We start from the raw sequence: 16,164 nt of genomic DNA, 5'->3' as shown, positions 1-16,164 counted from the left end.
CTTGTTGTGGAGCACGGGCTCTAGGCGCGCGGGCTTCAGTAGTTGCGGCTCGCGGGCTCTAGAGCACAGGTTCAGTAGTTGAGGCACATGGGCTTAGTTGCTCCGCGGCATGTGGGATCTTCCCGGACCAGGGCTCAAACCCGTGCCCCCTGCATTGACAGGCGGATTCTTAACCACTGCGGCACCAGGGAAGTCCCAGATAGGCTTTTTAAAAAGATAAATATATCATTTTATTAATGTGATTTGTCAACGTATCCAGATGATATAGATTAGATCTGTTATTTTTTTAATTGCATAGGCAATGCATGCCCACTAGAGAAAATTAGAAAATAAAGATAAGCAAAAAGAAGACGAACATTACGTGAAATCCTACCAAGCCAGGGATAATGAGGAATATAACATTTGATGTCTTATACATGTGTGTGTTTGTATTTTAAAATTTTTCTTTAAAGAAAAATGGAATCAGTTTTGCACTGTTTTATAACCTACTTTGTTCACTTACAAGTGTACCCTGAACGTATAGATTAGATTACAGTGTTCAATATGATTATTTGGGTATCTTTCTTTGTGGCTTACGTTAAAAACTCTCTCCTGAAAATTCCTCATTTTCTGTCTTTAACATCTGGTTGTTTGTAATGCTTCCAGGTGGTTGAAGTTTGAAGAAGATGTTGAGGATGGGGGAGAGCGCTGGAGCAAGCCTTACGTCGCAACCCTTTCACTGCACAGTCTCTTTGAGCTAAGGAGCTGCCTTATTAACGGAACGGTCCTACTCGATATGCATGCAAACAGCATAGAAGAAATCTCAGGTAAGTTTAGGTGAGAGAAAACAGAGGAATGTTTGTGTCAATTAGGAAGAGTGGTGTAGAGGAAAGAAGAAAGTGGCTGTGTGTCCTTGGGCAAGTCACTTACCTTCCCGACCTCAGCGCCCTCAGCTATGGGATGGGTTTCAAACTAAGAAACTACCCTACCTATTCCATAGGCTTATTATGGGATACAAATGACATGGTGTGAAGTCTTCCATTTGTCTGTTCATTTGGCAGACGTTTATTTTGTATCTATTAATGCTTGATAATGTGCTAGGCACAGGGGAATGAAGATAAGATACAATTTCTGTCCTCAAGGAGCTCCCCTTCTAGTGGGGAAAATAGCCATGGGTGCAAGAAAAGAGCTCTGGTTTGGTAATAATTAGAGAAAGGGGCAACTGGGAGTTGTGCAGAGAAAAGGGGGTTAGAGTGAAAGAAAGATTTTAAAAGATGGCAGCTAGGGAAGACACGTATGAAGTTGAGCCAGAGTACCCCCACTTCTTCAGCAAGACGTGACGGGGAGGTGTCTGATGGAGTTGCCTGGTACAGGTGAGTGTAAGTTACTATGTTTTAGGAATGGAGTTTGATAAACACCTGGGTGCATGTGAGGATTTTCCTCAGCTTGGCTTTGTTTGGCTGGACAGGTTACATAAAGATTTCTCCAAACTTTTCTCCATTTCAAGTATCCAAGTAATTCTGCCTCTCTGGGATCACATGGGGACCCAGGGAGGGGTCAGTACTGATGGGATCTGGTGTCACCTCCGAAGGCCCTAAGGGAAAGTTATTCCATGCTTCTTCCAGTTTCTAGTGGCTCTAGGTGTCCCTTAGCTCATGAGTGCATAACTCCAATCTGCCTCTGTCTTCACCTGGACTTCTTATCTGTGTCTCTCTCATAAGGGTATCTGTCAGTATCATCCAAGATGCTCTTATCTTGAGATCCTTAGTTACATCTGGGAAGACCCTTTCCACAAATAAGATCACGCTCACAGATTCTGGGGGGTTAGTACATAGACGTATCTTTTGTGGGGGAGGCGCCGTTCTACCCACTACGGAAGCCAAGAGAGGAGAGAGTTTCAATTCATCAGTGTCAGATGCTGTAGAGAGGTCAGGTTAGGTAAGGACCAGAGACATCTGCCAGATTTAGCAACTGGAAGGTTGTTGATGATTTTATTAAAAGCAATTTCATTGAGGCAGCCAAATTGCAGGGGGTGAGGAATTTTTCTTTTGAGAACTTTAAGAGATAGGGGAGAGAGAGAGAGAGAAAGAGAAAGATAGGGAGAGAGGAGGCAGTAGATAATGGGAGACCTGGGGTGGACATTCTCCTTCTTTTTTTTTTTTTCCCCAAGATGAAGGATCCTGAGGCATGTTTATAATATGGGGCAAGGAACCAATCAATATAAAGGTTAAAGACAGAGAAACCTGGATCGTCCACTTAATATTTGAAAACAGATTTTCTTTATTTATTGCTTCCAGCACTTGGATAGTCATGGATGGAGTTGGAGTTGAAGATCGGTTGGAGTTTTGGGGAGGTGGGGGAATGGGTATGTAGGGTTGAAGTAGAACTGCTGTGGTTCTTCCCATCAGGTACCTGAGGTATTCGTGTTAGTGATAGGGATGAGTAAACAGTCTCAAGTGTTTACTGTGAATGAGCACTTTATACGTCTCATTAATTTTTTATAACAGTCTTCTAAGGTAGGTGATAATATTAGCTCCATATTACAGATGAGGAAACTGAGGTACAGAGAAGTTATCACACAGAAAGTGGTAGAAGTGGGATAACTGTGGACCTTTAGCGCTAGAACCCATGCTGTTAACTGCTGTGCTGACTGCCTCTCAGTAGCAGGTATTGGGATTTTTTCCCCCTCAGTTCTGCCAGGCTTGGCAGGTAAAGGTTGATGCTTGGTGGTAATCACGTGGGGTACTTAATCAAGAACAACTTAATGATTCTTGGAAGTTCCACTTTTACGTAGTCATTTGGAGTTCTACAGTTATAGTTTCTCTTGACAATCACAGCAATGTTAAAATCTCTGAGAAAGGGAACGTAGAGGAACTTTGGCAGATGACAGAACAAAATGGTAATAATGTGGATTTTTGAGTCAGACAGTCTTGGGTTTGACTCCCAGCTGTGCAACGTACTAGATGTGAAACCTTGGGGAATTTTGTAATGTTCGGGCCTCAGTTTCCTGATCTGTAAAAATTGTTATAATGCCACCTAGTTCTCAGGGTTTTTTATAAGGATTAGATTAGATAATTATGTAGAAAGTTCAGAGTGTCGTTCCTGGCACATGTTAAATGCTCAATAGTTTCCATTTCTAATAATAATGATTTGTTACGTGAATAACATATAATGTGTCACAGCTGCTATCATCAAACAGCTCTTTCAGGCACTGAAGCGGAGACTGTACATCACTGACCCTGGTAGAACTGCCTCTCCTACTCCTTGTCCCTTGCCCCTCACCCCACTTGCCCTTGGTCTCTTTGGGTTCACTGACCATCAGTTTGAGTGTTCATGTTAGCACCTGCTTTCCAGACCTGATCCTGGACCAGCAGGAACTGTTCAGTGACCTGAATGACAGCATGAGGGTTAAAGTACGGGAAGCCCTTCTCAAAAAGCATCATCATCAGAATGAAAAGAAGAGAAATAACCTCATCCCCATTGTTCGCTCCTTTGCTGAGGTTGGCAAGAAACAGTCTGATCCACATTCAATGGATAAACATGGTAAGATTATTAGGAGTAACTGTTTTCTCTTTTGATTAATAAGACATTTAGGAACTAGTTGGAGATGCTAAGTTACTAGAGGGTAGGGGCTGTATTTCTCTAATATGCTTTCATGCTCACTTAGACACAGTCCTTTTTGGTGGATAGGCACGATGGGTGGCTGGGGCTGGTGACGGTCATCTCTTGTGGCACTAGGGATGCATGCCTCAGATAGATCTCAGTGGACCCCGGGGGAGAAGATGGTGCCCCAGAATGGCCTCAGAACTGATGTGGCTTTGGGGAGGTAGCCACATTAGGGATAATTCGGGGCCAGAGAAGTTCCACTGGAGCTTTTTAGAAGTAAACCAATGTCTTAGATTAGGGAGGCAAAATGCAGTAGTGTCAACTCTTGAGTCAGATGTCCCGGCTGGAGATTCTGACTTCACCTTTTGCAAAGTGTGTGACCCTGGGCAACCTCCGAAACCTCTTTAAGTCTTACTTTCTCCTCTGTAGAATAAGGATAATAGTGAGATCTGCTTCCTCAGTCTACAGTGAGGCTTCAATAAATTAATCCATGTAAAGCCCTGGAGCCAGGTGCCTGGTGGGTTGTAAACATTCAGTGAATTTCAGCTGCTGACTAGTTTCCTTTTCTGAGGCCGAATCTATGCTGGTCTCCTTGTCCCCACATTTACTGAATCACAGTGTGCAGGGGATGTGCCTGGGAGTCTAAGTTTTTGAAAAGTTCTCCCTAGGACTTTATGGTGTGCACTCCTGGTTAAGGATTACTGCCTTTAATAGAGGAAGAAAAGAGGATCACAGATGGTTCAGGAAGAGGGTGCAGGAGTAGGAAGACCTCTGTTCCTCCCTTTACTGCTAACTGGTAGGTAAGGAGATAGGTGTGTGTGGGTCCTTGCTTCATAGTCATTTGGACCACTTCTCTGTGTGGACTTTGCAGGAGATAGTCATAGCCAGCTGATGATGGACGGGGCGTGTCAAAGGGGGAAAGGGCAGGACTCGGAGAATTCTGTTTGATTTTCTCCAAATAGGTCAGACTGTGTCTCCTCAGTCCGTTCCAACTACAAGTCTTGAAGTAAAAAATGGAATGAATTGTGAACACAGTCCCGTGGACTTAAGCAAGGTGAGCAGAGACGTGGAAGTTGGCTTACAGGCCTAAGCAGATCTCTAGTGGAACCCAGAGTCTCATTGCTGGAAGCTGGATAAGCTTTGGCATTTCAACACCCTTTCTCCAGGACCAGAGCCCCTTCTGCAGAAAAGGAGGCCCATCTATCTGCTCATGTCTTCTTCCTTCTCCAGCCCAGACCTCTCTGACTCATCAGCTTGTTCCCCAGATTCAACATGCTGAAACCCACTAGCCACTAATAATCCTCCCTGCCACACACCTCCTGGTGTTTCAGAACTATTTTCTGATACCTGCTCTCCAGTAGCTCCTTCTTAGCCTCCAAGGGTTCTGCAGAAGCAGTATCTTTGCTACTGTCTCCTAAAACTACTTTGTGGTTGAAACTCTTCTTGGGGACTGTGGCTTGGTGTCCGAGGCCTCCCGCAGGAGCAGGGCCCCCTGCAGCTTCCGGCTCAAACCGTGATCTCCCTGCCGCCAGCCTCTCCTTGCTCTGGTCTCTCCCCGACGCTGTCCTTCCAAAATGCAGACAGTGTCACGTCACTTCTCAGCTCATAAGGCTCCCTGAAACCTCCGACAAAGCATTCCAGTATTTTAAAATGGAAACAATTTGACCTGGAGCTTCAAAAACATTCTTCTTTGGGGAGGCATGGTGTAATGGAATTCAAATCAGAGCCCCTGGATTTAAATTCTCTTAGAAGCTCTGTTGTCCTGGGCAAGTCAACTTCACTTCTCTGGGTCTCAGTGGCTCCATTCATTTTTTAAAATAAAAAGTGAGGCTAATTAGACCTTACAGAGCTATTGTAAGGATCAAGTGAAGTAGTATGAGAAAACGTGTTAAATCAAAAATGATTTATGAATGTCAGTTATGAGGAGGGTGATGGATGCGTGAGGTGATGGCTCCCACACTGTCAGGGGGTTCTTGGATTTTCAGGTCGACCTTCATTTCATGAAGAAAATTCCCAGTGGGGCAGAGGCCTCGAATGTCCTGGTTGGAGAGGTGGACTCTCTGGGCCGCCCCGTTGTCGCCTTTGTGAGGCTGTCTCCGGCAGTCCTTCTCTCGGGCCTGACAGAAGTGCCCATCCCAACAAGGTAAAGACCTGGACCGCAAAGCTCAGTGCGTTCCGTCTGGTGTGCAGGTTTGTGTGTGCTCTGGTGGAAGAAACCAGCTAATGCCAAAATGGAGGATTAATTAATTTGGGGAATGCTGTTTAAAATTCAGCAATGATCTCAGAAAACTGGGGTATATTTGATCAACCTCTGTGCGGAAGAATTGTAAGACTTTTAAGGCTCTGACGGTTCAGTTTCTATGACCTTGGAAATGGAGAACCAAAGAGTGTTCAAGGGCCACTTGCTTGCTGGGATGGGAAGCCTGTCTTGCTCTCCCTGTTCTGCCAAGCTGTATCCCAGGGAAACGTCTCTGACCAAAGGTATTGATGTCTCTTTGCACAGTTCCGGCAGGATTTGTTTGGTTTGCAAGTATGTCCACATTTGTTCAAAAGGCTATTCATGCGCTCTGAAGGTGGTGATTCAGGTGATTCAGGGCCCCATTAATTACAGAGTATTCAGATGTCCGGGACACAATTTAGACTCCTCTACAGGGCTTGATCATTTCAACTGCTTTATCCCTCTCCTCTCCCCATCATTTTCTTATTAGAGCAATGAATGAGATTCAGATAACCCTGAATTTGCACTACAATGCCACGTTTTGAAAAAATGTCCTTCCTATAGTAAGGAATTGTGTCTACGGAAACCCTGAGAATTATAACCACATTATTGAATGAGTTGTACAGGTGGCTTCCAATGCCTACAGTGGAGCTATTAGGTCAAGGCTACTCGTATTGCTCCGTCATTAGTCTGTCTCCTTTTATTGAAGGTACTGTGATGATTTCTGTTTGATAGGAAAGAGAAATGTTCTGCTGTTTAGAGAGGAAAGATGCCACTTCTTTATATTTACTTACATAATTTAATCCTTTTTGTGTGTTGCCAGATTTTTGTTTATCCTACTGGGTCCAGTAGGGAAAGGTCAGCAGTACCATGAGATTGGCAGATCCATGGCCACCATCATGACAGATGAGGTACGCACACCCCTTCTGCTTTTCATGCATTCGTCTTGTAAATGTTTATTGAGCATTTACTCTGTGCCAGGCATTGTGCTAGTCATTGGGGATAAAATAATTATAATCGTGATGTTTGCTGGAAAGCAGTACAGGTCACGTCTCTGAGGACCAAGCCCTCTGGGGGATTTTTCTTCCTCTGTCATCTCTCGCTTTTTGAATAATCAAGGATGCAGAGAAATCTTTCTCTGGGAAAATTATTTTTGCCAAGTAGGATACCTAGAGAGAAAGATATTAAGGCTGACTTAACTTTCTAGATCTAGAAGATGGTTAATTAAATACATCCAAGCTATTTACATAAGGAAACCTCACCCCCATTTCACGTAAATGAGACCAGTTAGTATAAAGGTCAGGGGGATGCTCTCGGGCACTGTCATGTGAATGTACCAGGGTGACTAGACGCTTCGGCTGCCGTGGTCCTGAACCCCCACTGCATCCCTGCTGAGGACTGTGCTGCTCAGGTAAGTTGCAAAGTAAGGCCTTGAAGAGGCCTCTGTCTTAGCAGGCAGAGGGGCGTGGGCTGTGTTTTATCAGCTGTCTTTGGCTCGGAGGCATATTGGAGGCATATGAGGAACCTTTCTGAGGAATTCCATGCAGTTTTTTCTACCCATTATGATCAGGAAAATTCCTCATGCATCTTGGCTTTTGTTCCATTCTTTCTCATGCATCTTGGCTTTTGTTCCATTCTTTGAAGAGATAACAGAATTATAAAACTTTCGAGTCATCTTATCTCTTTCTATACTAATAGACATATATTTAGTTCTTTTTGACTCATCTCATCTTTAGATTCTTTTTTTTATTGTTTTATCCTTGCATTTCTCTAAGTGCTAATGTTATCTACATTTCAGATCCCCATGACAGAGATAAAAATCAAGAGGTTTTATTCATCTTTCACCATCTCCACTGGTGATTGTTTTAAGTAAAGTGACTTTTAGTTTTCCTGAGGACATTTTTCTTCTCTGTAGATTTTTCATGACGTGGCATATAAGGCGAAAGAGCGGGACGATCTCCTGGCGGGGATTGACGAGTTCCTAGACCAGGTGACGGTGCTGCCTCCAGGGGAGTGGGACCCCTCCATTAGAATTGAGCCACCCAAAAACGTCCCTTCCCAGGTAATGTACGCACATGAGCCAGTGGTGGCTTAGTGTCGCTTACTGAGTGCACACCATGGACAAAGCAGAGACCGTGAGGGTGTATGCTAAATAAGTTGAGATGTGGTTCTGTTTCTGGGCATCTAGCATGTCAGAACAGTAATAAAATATGAATGTGCAGTAACATAGATTGGCTCAGGTGTGGTGGGGCCAGTCAGGATTACCCTGGGATGAATTTTAAGCCAACTTTTGAAGGATTGATGTAGAATGGCAGAGAGGAGAGGAGAGGACATTTCTTGGGAGCATATCATGAATGAAGCCATTAAATGAAAAGAGGTAGTTGTATAGAGAGAGCAAATAGAGTCCCTCACACTTTTTTTGAGAGGTTAAAGATGGAAGGGAACTTCTACTGTACACTAGTCCCCAGGCCAAGTGCTTTACATATGCTAATTCAACCTCCCGGTAACATCTCCATATAGGTATTGTTGTTCTTTGTTTTACAAATGAGGAATAAAAAAACCATCTTCAAGGTTTTAAGGTAAAGATTACACACAGATTTGAAACTTGAACTTAGGTCACATCTGATGCCAAAGCCTCCACTTTTCCGTCTCTGGGTGAGACAGTTAGGTATCAGCAGAGAGGAGGAGAAATTTTTTTTTTTTTTCAGGAAAGTCAGTAAACGCCTCCAAATCAGTAAATGCATTTGAAAGCTATAACAAAGAATTGGCTATTTTGGGGCTGCTTTTGGATTTTCTCATCACCACCCCCCACCCCCACCCCCCACCCCCCACCCCCACCCCACTCCACCCCCCACCCCACCCCACCCCCCACCCCCGCCCCCAGCAGGAAAGACAGAATACAGGGCTGAGTTTGTTAATTTTGCGGTCTTCTGTTAAAAGGAGAAAAGGAAAATGCCTGGAGTTCCAAATGGAAATGTTTGCCACATAGAACCGGAACCACATGGGGGCCACAGCGGGCCAGAACTTCAACGCACTGGGCGGTAAGTTCTGGAATGTTTCACAGCTGATACTGCTTACCGGACAGAAGTTGTATAAAGGAATGAGGCATCCTCTTTACTTTCAGCCTTCTTCTCTGTAGTATCATTATTGGCTGGGAATTACTTTTCAAATGGAACCACTGACTATAAGTATTACAAATATATCAAATATTATATTCATTCATTCAAATTTCTCAAACCACCTAACATGTTCTGTCTCCCCTCCTGGCCTTGCCCCAGGAGGGGAGACAGAACACGTTCCCTCTGATTTGAACACTTGTCCCCTTCCTCATTTCCTGGCTGACTGCTTCTTATCCTTTGACGCAGCTTAGGTGTCACTTCCTTTGGAGAGCCTTGCAGGACCCTCTTTAGAGGAGGTTAGGTGTTCCTGCTAGGTGGTATCCCAGCTTTGAGCTCTGTCCCTTGCCCACCTGCCACCCTCCCCCCAGCCACCTGTTATAGTCCTGATCATACTTTATTACTATTTATTGATTTGATGTCTTTCCTGCCAGAATGTTTGCTCCATAAGGGCGGGGACCCCATTATATTCCTAGCACCCAGCACAGTGCCCTGCACAGAGTAGGCACTCAATTAATATCTGGTGAATGAATGAATGAGTGAATGAATGCTTTTAGAATGATGTCTGTTCTGTAGCATGAATGGACAAGGTATGGCTAAATATTGAATGGTTAAGTTAAGAAACCCCTTGAGGTGGGGAAATAGGTACTATTTTAGGTGTGTGTCTCAGAATAGGCAACCTACTCTTTTGGGCCCAGATTTTAGGACAGATGTCCAAGGAGGAGGTTCTCCATGGTAGGTGAGGACAGCAGGTCCCCAGGATGGGAGGCTTTATATTCCAGGTAGGGAGGCAGTAGAAGAGGATGGTATTTGGGGTTGGAGTGGCATCCAGAGGTGTCCCCCAGATTGTGGGAGAAGGTTCAGTCTATGGCTCTGGCTCTGTAAGTTGTGCTTATGTCTAAGAAGGATCTGTTGGGCGGAGATTCCCAGGACAGGACTCAGATGATGGAAAGGAGCTTTCACTGTCCTCTATTCTATTGCTTTCACCTTATTTTTTCCTCCTTGCTTGAAGTTGCTTTCCTTATTTCCCTATCCTCAGTGCCCTGCCTAATGGAAACTCAAGGTTGTTTTTTTTTTAATTGTGGAGAGCTATTTAGTTTTGCATTCTTGGAAATTCAGGGAGAGAAAGGAGAGGAGACTGAGAAGCAGGAGAGAATGGCACTTAACCAGCAGTGTCCTGATGGGGAGTATGCATCTGGTGGAAGGAATGTATTAGAGGGCGGGGAAGGATAACTGGGCTCTGGGGAGGGATCACCGGAGGAAAGGAGGAGCCTTTTGATGGAAGGGGTCACTGAAAAGAGGGAGCAAGCTCCAAGAGTAAGTTTCACATTTTCTTTACAGTTGGAAGGGGTCCAAATTGGGTGGGGAGGCCTGGTATTGAGAAGCAGTTCGAAGGAAGCATCTGTCTTTAGAATAGTTTCCAGGATTGAGACTGTCCTAGATGAAGTGGTGTTTTTTTAAAATTTATTTATTTATTTATTTTTGGCTGCGTTGGGTCTTCATTGCTGCGTGTGGGCTTTCTCTACTTGCGGCGAGCGGGGGCTACTCTTCGTTGCAGTGCGCAGGCCTCTCACTGCGGTGGCTTCTCTTGTTGCGGAGCACGGGCTCTAGGTGCGAGGGCTTCAGTAGTTGTGGTTCGCGGACTCTAGAGCACAGGCTCAGTAGTTGTGGCGCATGGGCTTAGTTGCTCCGCGGCATGTGGGATCTTCCCGGACCAGGGCTCGAACCCGTGTCCCCTGCATTAGCAGGCGGATTCTTAACCACTGCACCACCAGGGAAGTCCTAAGGTGGTGTTTTTTTTTTTTTTTTTTTTTTTGCGGTACGCAGGCCTCTCACTGCTGTGGCCTCTCCTGCTGCGGAGCACAGGCCCCGGACGCGCAGGCTCAGCGGCCATGGCTCACGGGCCCAGCCGCTCCACGGCATGTGGGATCCTCCCGGAACGGGGCCTGAACCCGCGTCCCCTGCATCGGCAGGCGGACACTCAACCACTGCGCCACCAGGGAAGCCCAAGATGGTGTTTTTTAAGGGAAGGGTCTTGGGTTTGGATTTGATAGAATTTCAGAGTTATGATTTATCCTTTTGACTGTAAAGCCAACAGCTTTCCTTCAAACACATAATCCATGCAGAGGTGAGATCTCATCTTTCTTTCGGTGTCAGAAAGAGGAGAATAAACTAGGCGGGCAGTCACTTATAGTCAATTCCACATGGGGGTTTGGGAGCTCATTAGATTGGATCTCAACAGTTACAGAATCTTGGAAATGGTGCCTGTCATCCCAAAAGAAAATCCCGTAGAGCCAGGACTGACATACACTTAACCAGCAACCCCAGGTACCTTTACTCACAAACTCAAATGGGGTTTGAGGAAGTTCTCCCATAATGTTGAGTGAGGAGCTGCTGGAATTGACAAAGCTGAAAGGAAGGGTCATCTGGACTCAGAGCCTCACTCGGCTTACTGTGGGAGATGCTGCCTCTTCCTGAGCTCCGGAAGTTTTCCTCAGTCCTCAAGACACATGACCTTCCTCCCCTTGTAGCCTTTTAGTCCAGGTGACCTAATGCTCATATTGGGGATCATAGTTCATGCCAGCTCTGGCTCTTTTCCCAATCTCAAATTACGTAGGGGTGAACGTGAACCTTCCCCTGCAGGTGGGCATCCTAGAATTTTCTGGACCTTCCTGGACTTCACCGAGTAAAGATGCGTTAGCCTGGGCTTTATAATTCTTCATACCTTTAGCTGTGTTTCTCTGAGGTGGGGCACAACCTGGGGGTACCATCCTTGTCGGATGGAGAGGTATTTAAGATGCGGTAGTGTAGGCTCTAAGAAGATGGGAAAGGAGGCAAAGTTGAGAACGGTCTGAGTTGTGTATGATCTGACCTGCCAAGCCAGGGCTGAGACAGTGTTTTGGGCCTCCCTGATGTTGACATAGGCCATGATGCCAAGGCATTCCCACATAGAACGAAGAGGAAAGTCTGACTAGAGTGTTCCGAGGCCAGAAGCTTCATGGCAGAGAGGATACTGTGCAAAGGGGTTTTCCAAGGTAGATTTGTGTACCTCACTGGGGAGGCCACGTCTGGGAAGGGTTGATGAAAGAGAAGAATCAGGAGCTGCTATCTCGATGATCGCCCCCCACACTTCAAACAGGTTTCTTCCAAAGCACAGCAGACAAATGGATGGCTGGCCTGTCCCTAAAGCCCTCCTGAGAGGGCTTCCTAAGTCAGTGCACCAGAGCCTAGGGACCCTCTACACGGGTAAGTCCTTTCTTGCATCAAGCTTAAATTCATATCCCTGTGTGCCTCCTGCCCATCCCCCCCCACCCCAACTTGAACACCAAGGGTAGTGTTGAAAGGGAAAGGGAGTCCCAAACGTGGAGGGAAGCATCCACGTCTGATTACTATCTGTGCTAGATGTGCTGTTGCGGTCTGCGTGAGTGAGGGATGAGGCTGACGCCATAAACAGTATTTGGAAATCATTCTGTTAATTTATACCATCAATAGGAGCCTCAGATCTTTTCTCTCTCCTTTCAATCACTAGGCAGACAGATGTCCTTCCTGTCTGTGGCTTCTCATCCGTCCGTTTCACATAAATCTTTTGCCCGTTACTCACAGACACTCCTCCCTGAATAATGAGCCTCCCACATCCAGGAGGACCAATCATGGCAGCATCATAGGGTGAGGCTCATTACTGTAGAAGGTAATTCTCCCAGAATAATACCCTTCAGAGGAAGGTCACTGGTGATTGGGAGGTGATATTCACACGGTACTAAAGATGCTATGTTGGCTAAGGACCTAGAAACACTTGAATCTTGCCCCAGACTAATCACGGTTGCCCGTAAGGTCCTTGAGGGGCTATCCACTCAGAGGAGAAAGCAGGACCAAGTGACATTTTATTACAGACTGTAACCTTGGTCCCAAACCCTGAGGCGGAACGCTTATGCTCTAGGTTAGACCCTATGGATGGCTCCTTACCTCAGGTTTGCTAGACAGGCTAAAACCAAAGCAGGTCACAAGGCTGGCTTTGCCTTTCTCCCCTAAACCCAGACCCAGATTGTGATGTTACTGCTGTAAGGTGAAGAAGGATGAATCCCAACTGTGCCCCTCAAACCAGAGGAAAAGAGCAAGTGGGTCTAACAGAACAGCATGTGCTTTTGAATGGAGAAAGAGAGCTGCCTGGGCCTTCTCCCCGGGCATACAGGTCCCAGGCCTTGTGTGACACAGGGCAAAGAGAAAGAAGGAGCTAGCCAAGCCTCCTTTCATGAGAGAGTAGCTCGGTTTTTTGTTTTTGTTTTTTTAGTTTTTTATTATAGAAAATTTCAAACATAAACAAGAAGAGAGGACAGTGTAATGAACCCCCCACGTGACCATCAATAGTTATCAACATTTTGCCAATCTTGTTTCATCTATTTCTCCCCCACTTAATTGTTTTGTTTTTGTTTTCTAGATTATTTTAAACCACATCACCAGTAGCATGTCATTTCCCCTGTAACTACTTGAGCAGGTATCCCTGTCCGATAAGGACATTTTGAAAAACGGCTATTATGCCATTATGAAATCTAACAAAATTAACAATAATTCTTTAAATTGTCTCATGCTCAGTCCATATTCACCTTTTTGTGGTTGTCTTAGCGACATCTTTTTAGAGTTCATTTGTTTGGCATAGGATCCAATGGAGGTTTGCATTTGGTTTTTATGTTCCCATTCTGTAACAGCTCTCCTCCTTTTTCTTCCTATGTCATTCATGTGTAGAAGAAACTAGGTAATTTGTCCTGTAGAACGCTGAATGGCTCTCTTTGTTACTCACCTAACAGCTTTTACCCTGGTGCAGCGATTCCACTCTTAGCAAAAGTGCCCCAGTCTGGGAATACTCCTCCTCCTTGGTGTAGGACACCTTGCTCTCGATCTGTCTCATGCTTGGGAAGTGGAGAGGGGTCCTGAGGTCCTGCCACCAAGTCCTGTTAATTCTGCCTCCTGATTAGCCCTTGAATACACACACTTCTCCTCTTTCCAATCCGCAGCCTCCTGTCTTGCCCTACGTTCCACTCATTACACCCCCATCAGAGGGATCCTTCCAGAATGCCTGCTTACTTACGCTGCTTCCCTGTTTACAGTCCTTCAGTACTTGACACATAATTGGGATCAAGTTCTAATTCCTTTTTTACAAGGCCTTTGTGACCCAGCTTTTCCAGCATCTCCAGCTTTGTCTATTGGTTTTTGCCCCTCACACTGTCTTATCCAGCCATAACTCAGCACCTTGAGCCCGCCATGCGCTCTCATCCCTAGGTGTCATCCATGCCAGCCCCGCTGCCTCATCTGGCTAACTCCTGGTTCATTCTCCAGTCCCCACTGCAATGCCCGTCCCTGTTCTTTGCTGCCATTTGCTCCCTCACAACACTGCCTGTCCCCTGCACTAGATTGTTGGTCCTAGAGAGAAGGGCTGTGTTTGCCTTGCTACTGCTGCATCTCCAATACCTGGCACAGTGCCTGGCATGAAGTATCTGCTACTACTTGTCAACTGCATGAATGAATTATTATGCTAATTTCTCAAGAGTAAGGTGGGTAGTTGTTCAGAGTAAGAAAGTGCATGTGATAGGGGCTTTTTATCTAGAAAATGTATAATAAAACTAACAATTTTAATACCCTGATGCTTTTGTACCTTTCTTCCTAACATCTCAGAACTTGAAGTTTGAAGCTAATACTTAATTTCCTGTTGAATTTTGGGAACTGTTTACTGAATGGGTAATATGCACACCCAAATTAATTCCTTTTATGCTTGGGATAATCATTCGAACTCATGCGATTGGTTGCAGATAGAATCCGTGCTGGCCCCAGAGAGATCTCTTGAACTTGGGGTCACATTGAAGCCAAAATATTACCTCTAATTCAGAGCACATCTGAAGTGCTTTCAGATGTGTGCTGTTGACACGCTTTCCTGGGAGAGGGACTGCGTTAGAGGCCTGTCTGCCATGTTTCCGCAGGCTGTTTGGGGGCTTGGTGCTGGACATCAAGCGGAAGGCCCCCTGGTACTGGAGCGACTACCGGGATGCACTCAGCTTACAGTGTTTGGCCTCCTTTCTGTTCCTGTACTGCGCCTGCATGTCACCTGTCATCACCTTTGGGGGATTGCTCGGAGAAGCCACTGAGGGGCGCATAGTAAGAACTTTTAACCACTTCTCATGGTCCCAAACAAGAGTAAAAATTTTATGATGGCAGCCAAGTCCACTGGGGGGGGGAAGTTCCCTGGGCGAGGACTGAGGAGATTGGATTCTTCCTACTGAATTACTGTGGTCTTCTGACCTCATGCCAGCCAGCAGCACAGCTCTCCCTTCAGAACAGACCCTCTTCTGCTTGAATATCAATTTCAGTAACTGATTGCCCAGTTGCATTGCCCATTGCCCCAAGGATGGAAAATGATATATCAATGTCATATGCAAATAAGATTTAAGGTGACTCTGTATGACAGCCCGTAGTGTGAATGGTATCATTGTGCTTTTCTATGTATATTTATAAATACTGAATTGAGTCATGCAGAACAGGACTTAGTTAAGGAATCACATGTGGATGGATTTGGGCACCTGAATTATCAAAGTGGTCTCCATTTACAGGAGGATTAGACTGTGTACACATCACTCTTGCTAAGACGAAATGCAAGCAAATGGCTTGTCAGGCACACCGGAGAGCTGAGTTGGGGCTGCACACAAGCCTGCATCACTCACTGCAGACGGGCTGTGGACTCAGGGATAATCTTTTCTTCCCCTCTCAGAGTGCAATTGAATCCTTGTTTGGAGCCTCCATGACTGGGATTGCCTATTCCTTGTTTGCCGGACAGGCTCTCACCATCCTTGGAAGTACTGGGCCAGTGCTTGTGTTTGAAAAGATTTTGTTCAAATTCTGCAAGTAAGACATTTGGTTTTCTGAAAACTCTATCTGGATGTGTTAGTGTGCTGTTAGGATTGAATGTCAGGGTCCTAGGTGAGTGTAAGTAGGCAAAGAGCATTGTTTGGTCTGTTGCCCTGCCCCCAGGTAGGACCATGCCTAAAATAGCAGATCTCTTGGCCTTAAAGAGCTTTATTAATGTCCTTCAACCACTATTGAAGTCTTGACTTTTTATCTTTAAAAACACTTTCTCTAGCTAATCCAAACTCCTCCATTTCCATTTCCAGTCCATTTTTTTTTATTTTATTACTTTTTATTGGAGTAGGGTTGCTTTACACTGTTGTGTTAGCCTTCACTGCACAACAAAATGAATCAGCC

The 16,164-nt window shown here is 45.4% G+C and overlaps 1 protein-coding gene across 1 annotated transcript in view; it reads left to right on the top strand.

Annotated features, from left to right (window-relative positions):
- SLC4A8 (solute carrier family 4 member 8) overlaps positions 1–16,164 on the top strand; it is an 82,642-nt gene that overhangs the window by 27,621 nt on the left and 38,857 nt on the right. Inside the window, exons 6-14 of the mRNA XM_073788664.1 lie at positions 646–806; positions 3,334–3,522; positions 4,548–4,639; positions 5,571–5,728; positions 6,627–6,714; positions 7,719–7,865; positions 8,744–8,844; positions 14,889–15,063; positions 15,674–15,807. Of these exons, the coding sequence (XP_073644765.1) occupies positions 646–806; positions 3,334–3,522; positions 4,548–4,639; positions 5,571–5,728; positions 6,627–6,714; positions 7,719–7,865; positions 8,744–8,844; positions 14,889–15,063; positions 15,674–15,807 (1,245 nt within the window). The remainder of the gene's footprint in view (positions 1–645; positions 807–3,333; positions 3,523–4,547; positions 4,640–5,570; positions 5,729–6,626; positions 6,715–7,718; positions 7,866–8,743; positions 8,845–14,888; positions 15,064–15,673; positions 15,808–16,164) is intronic.

This window comes from Tursiops truncatus, chromosome 11, assembly GCF_011762595.2.
Source record: "Tursiops truncatus isolate mTurTru1 chromosome 11, mTurTru1.mat.Y, whole genome shotgun sequence".
NCBI lineage: Eukaryota > Metazoa > Chordata > Mammalia > Artiodactyla > Delphinidae > Tursiops > Tursiops truncatus.
This window is presented reverse-complemented; position numbering and strand designations above follow the sequence as displayed.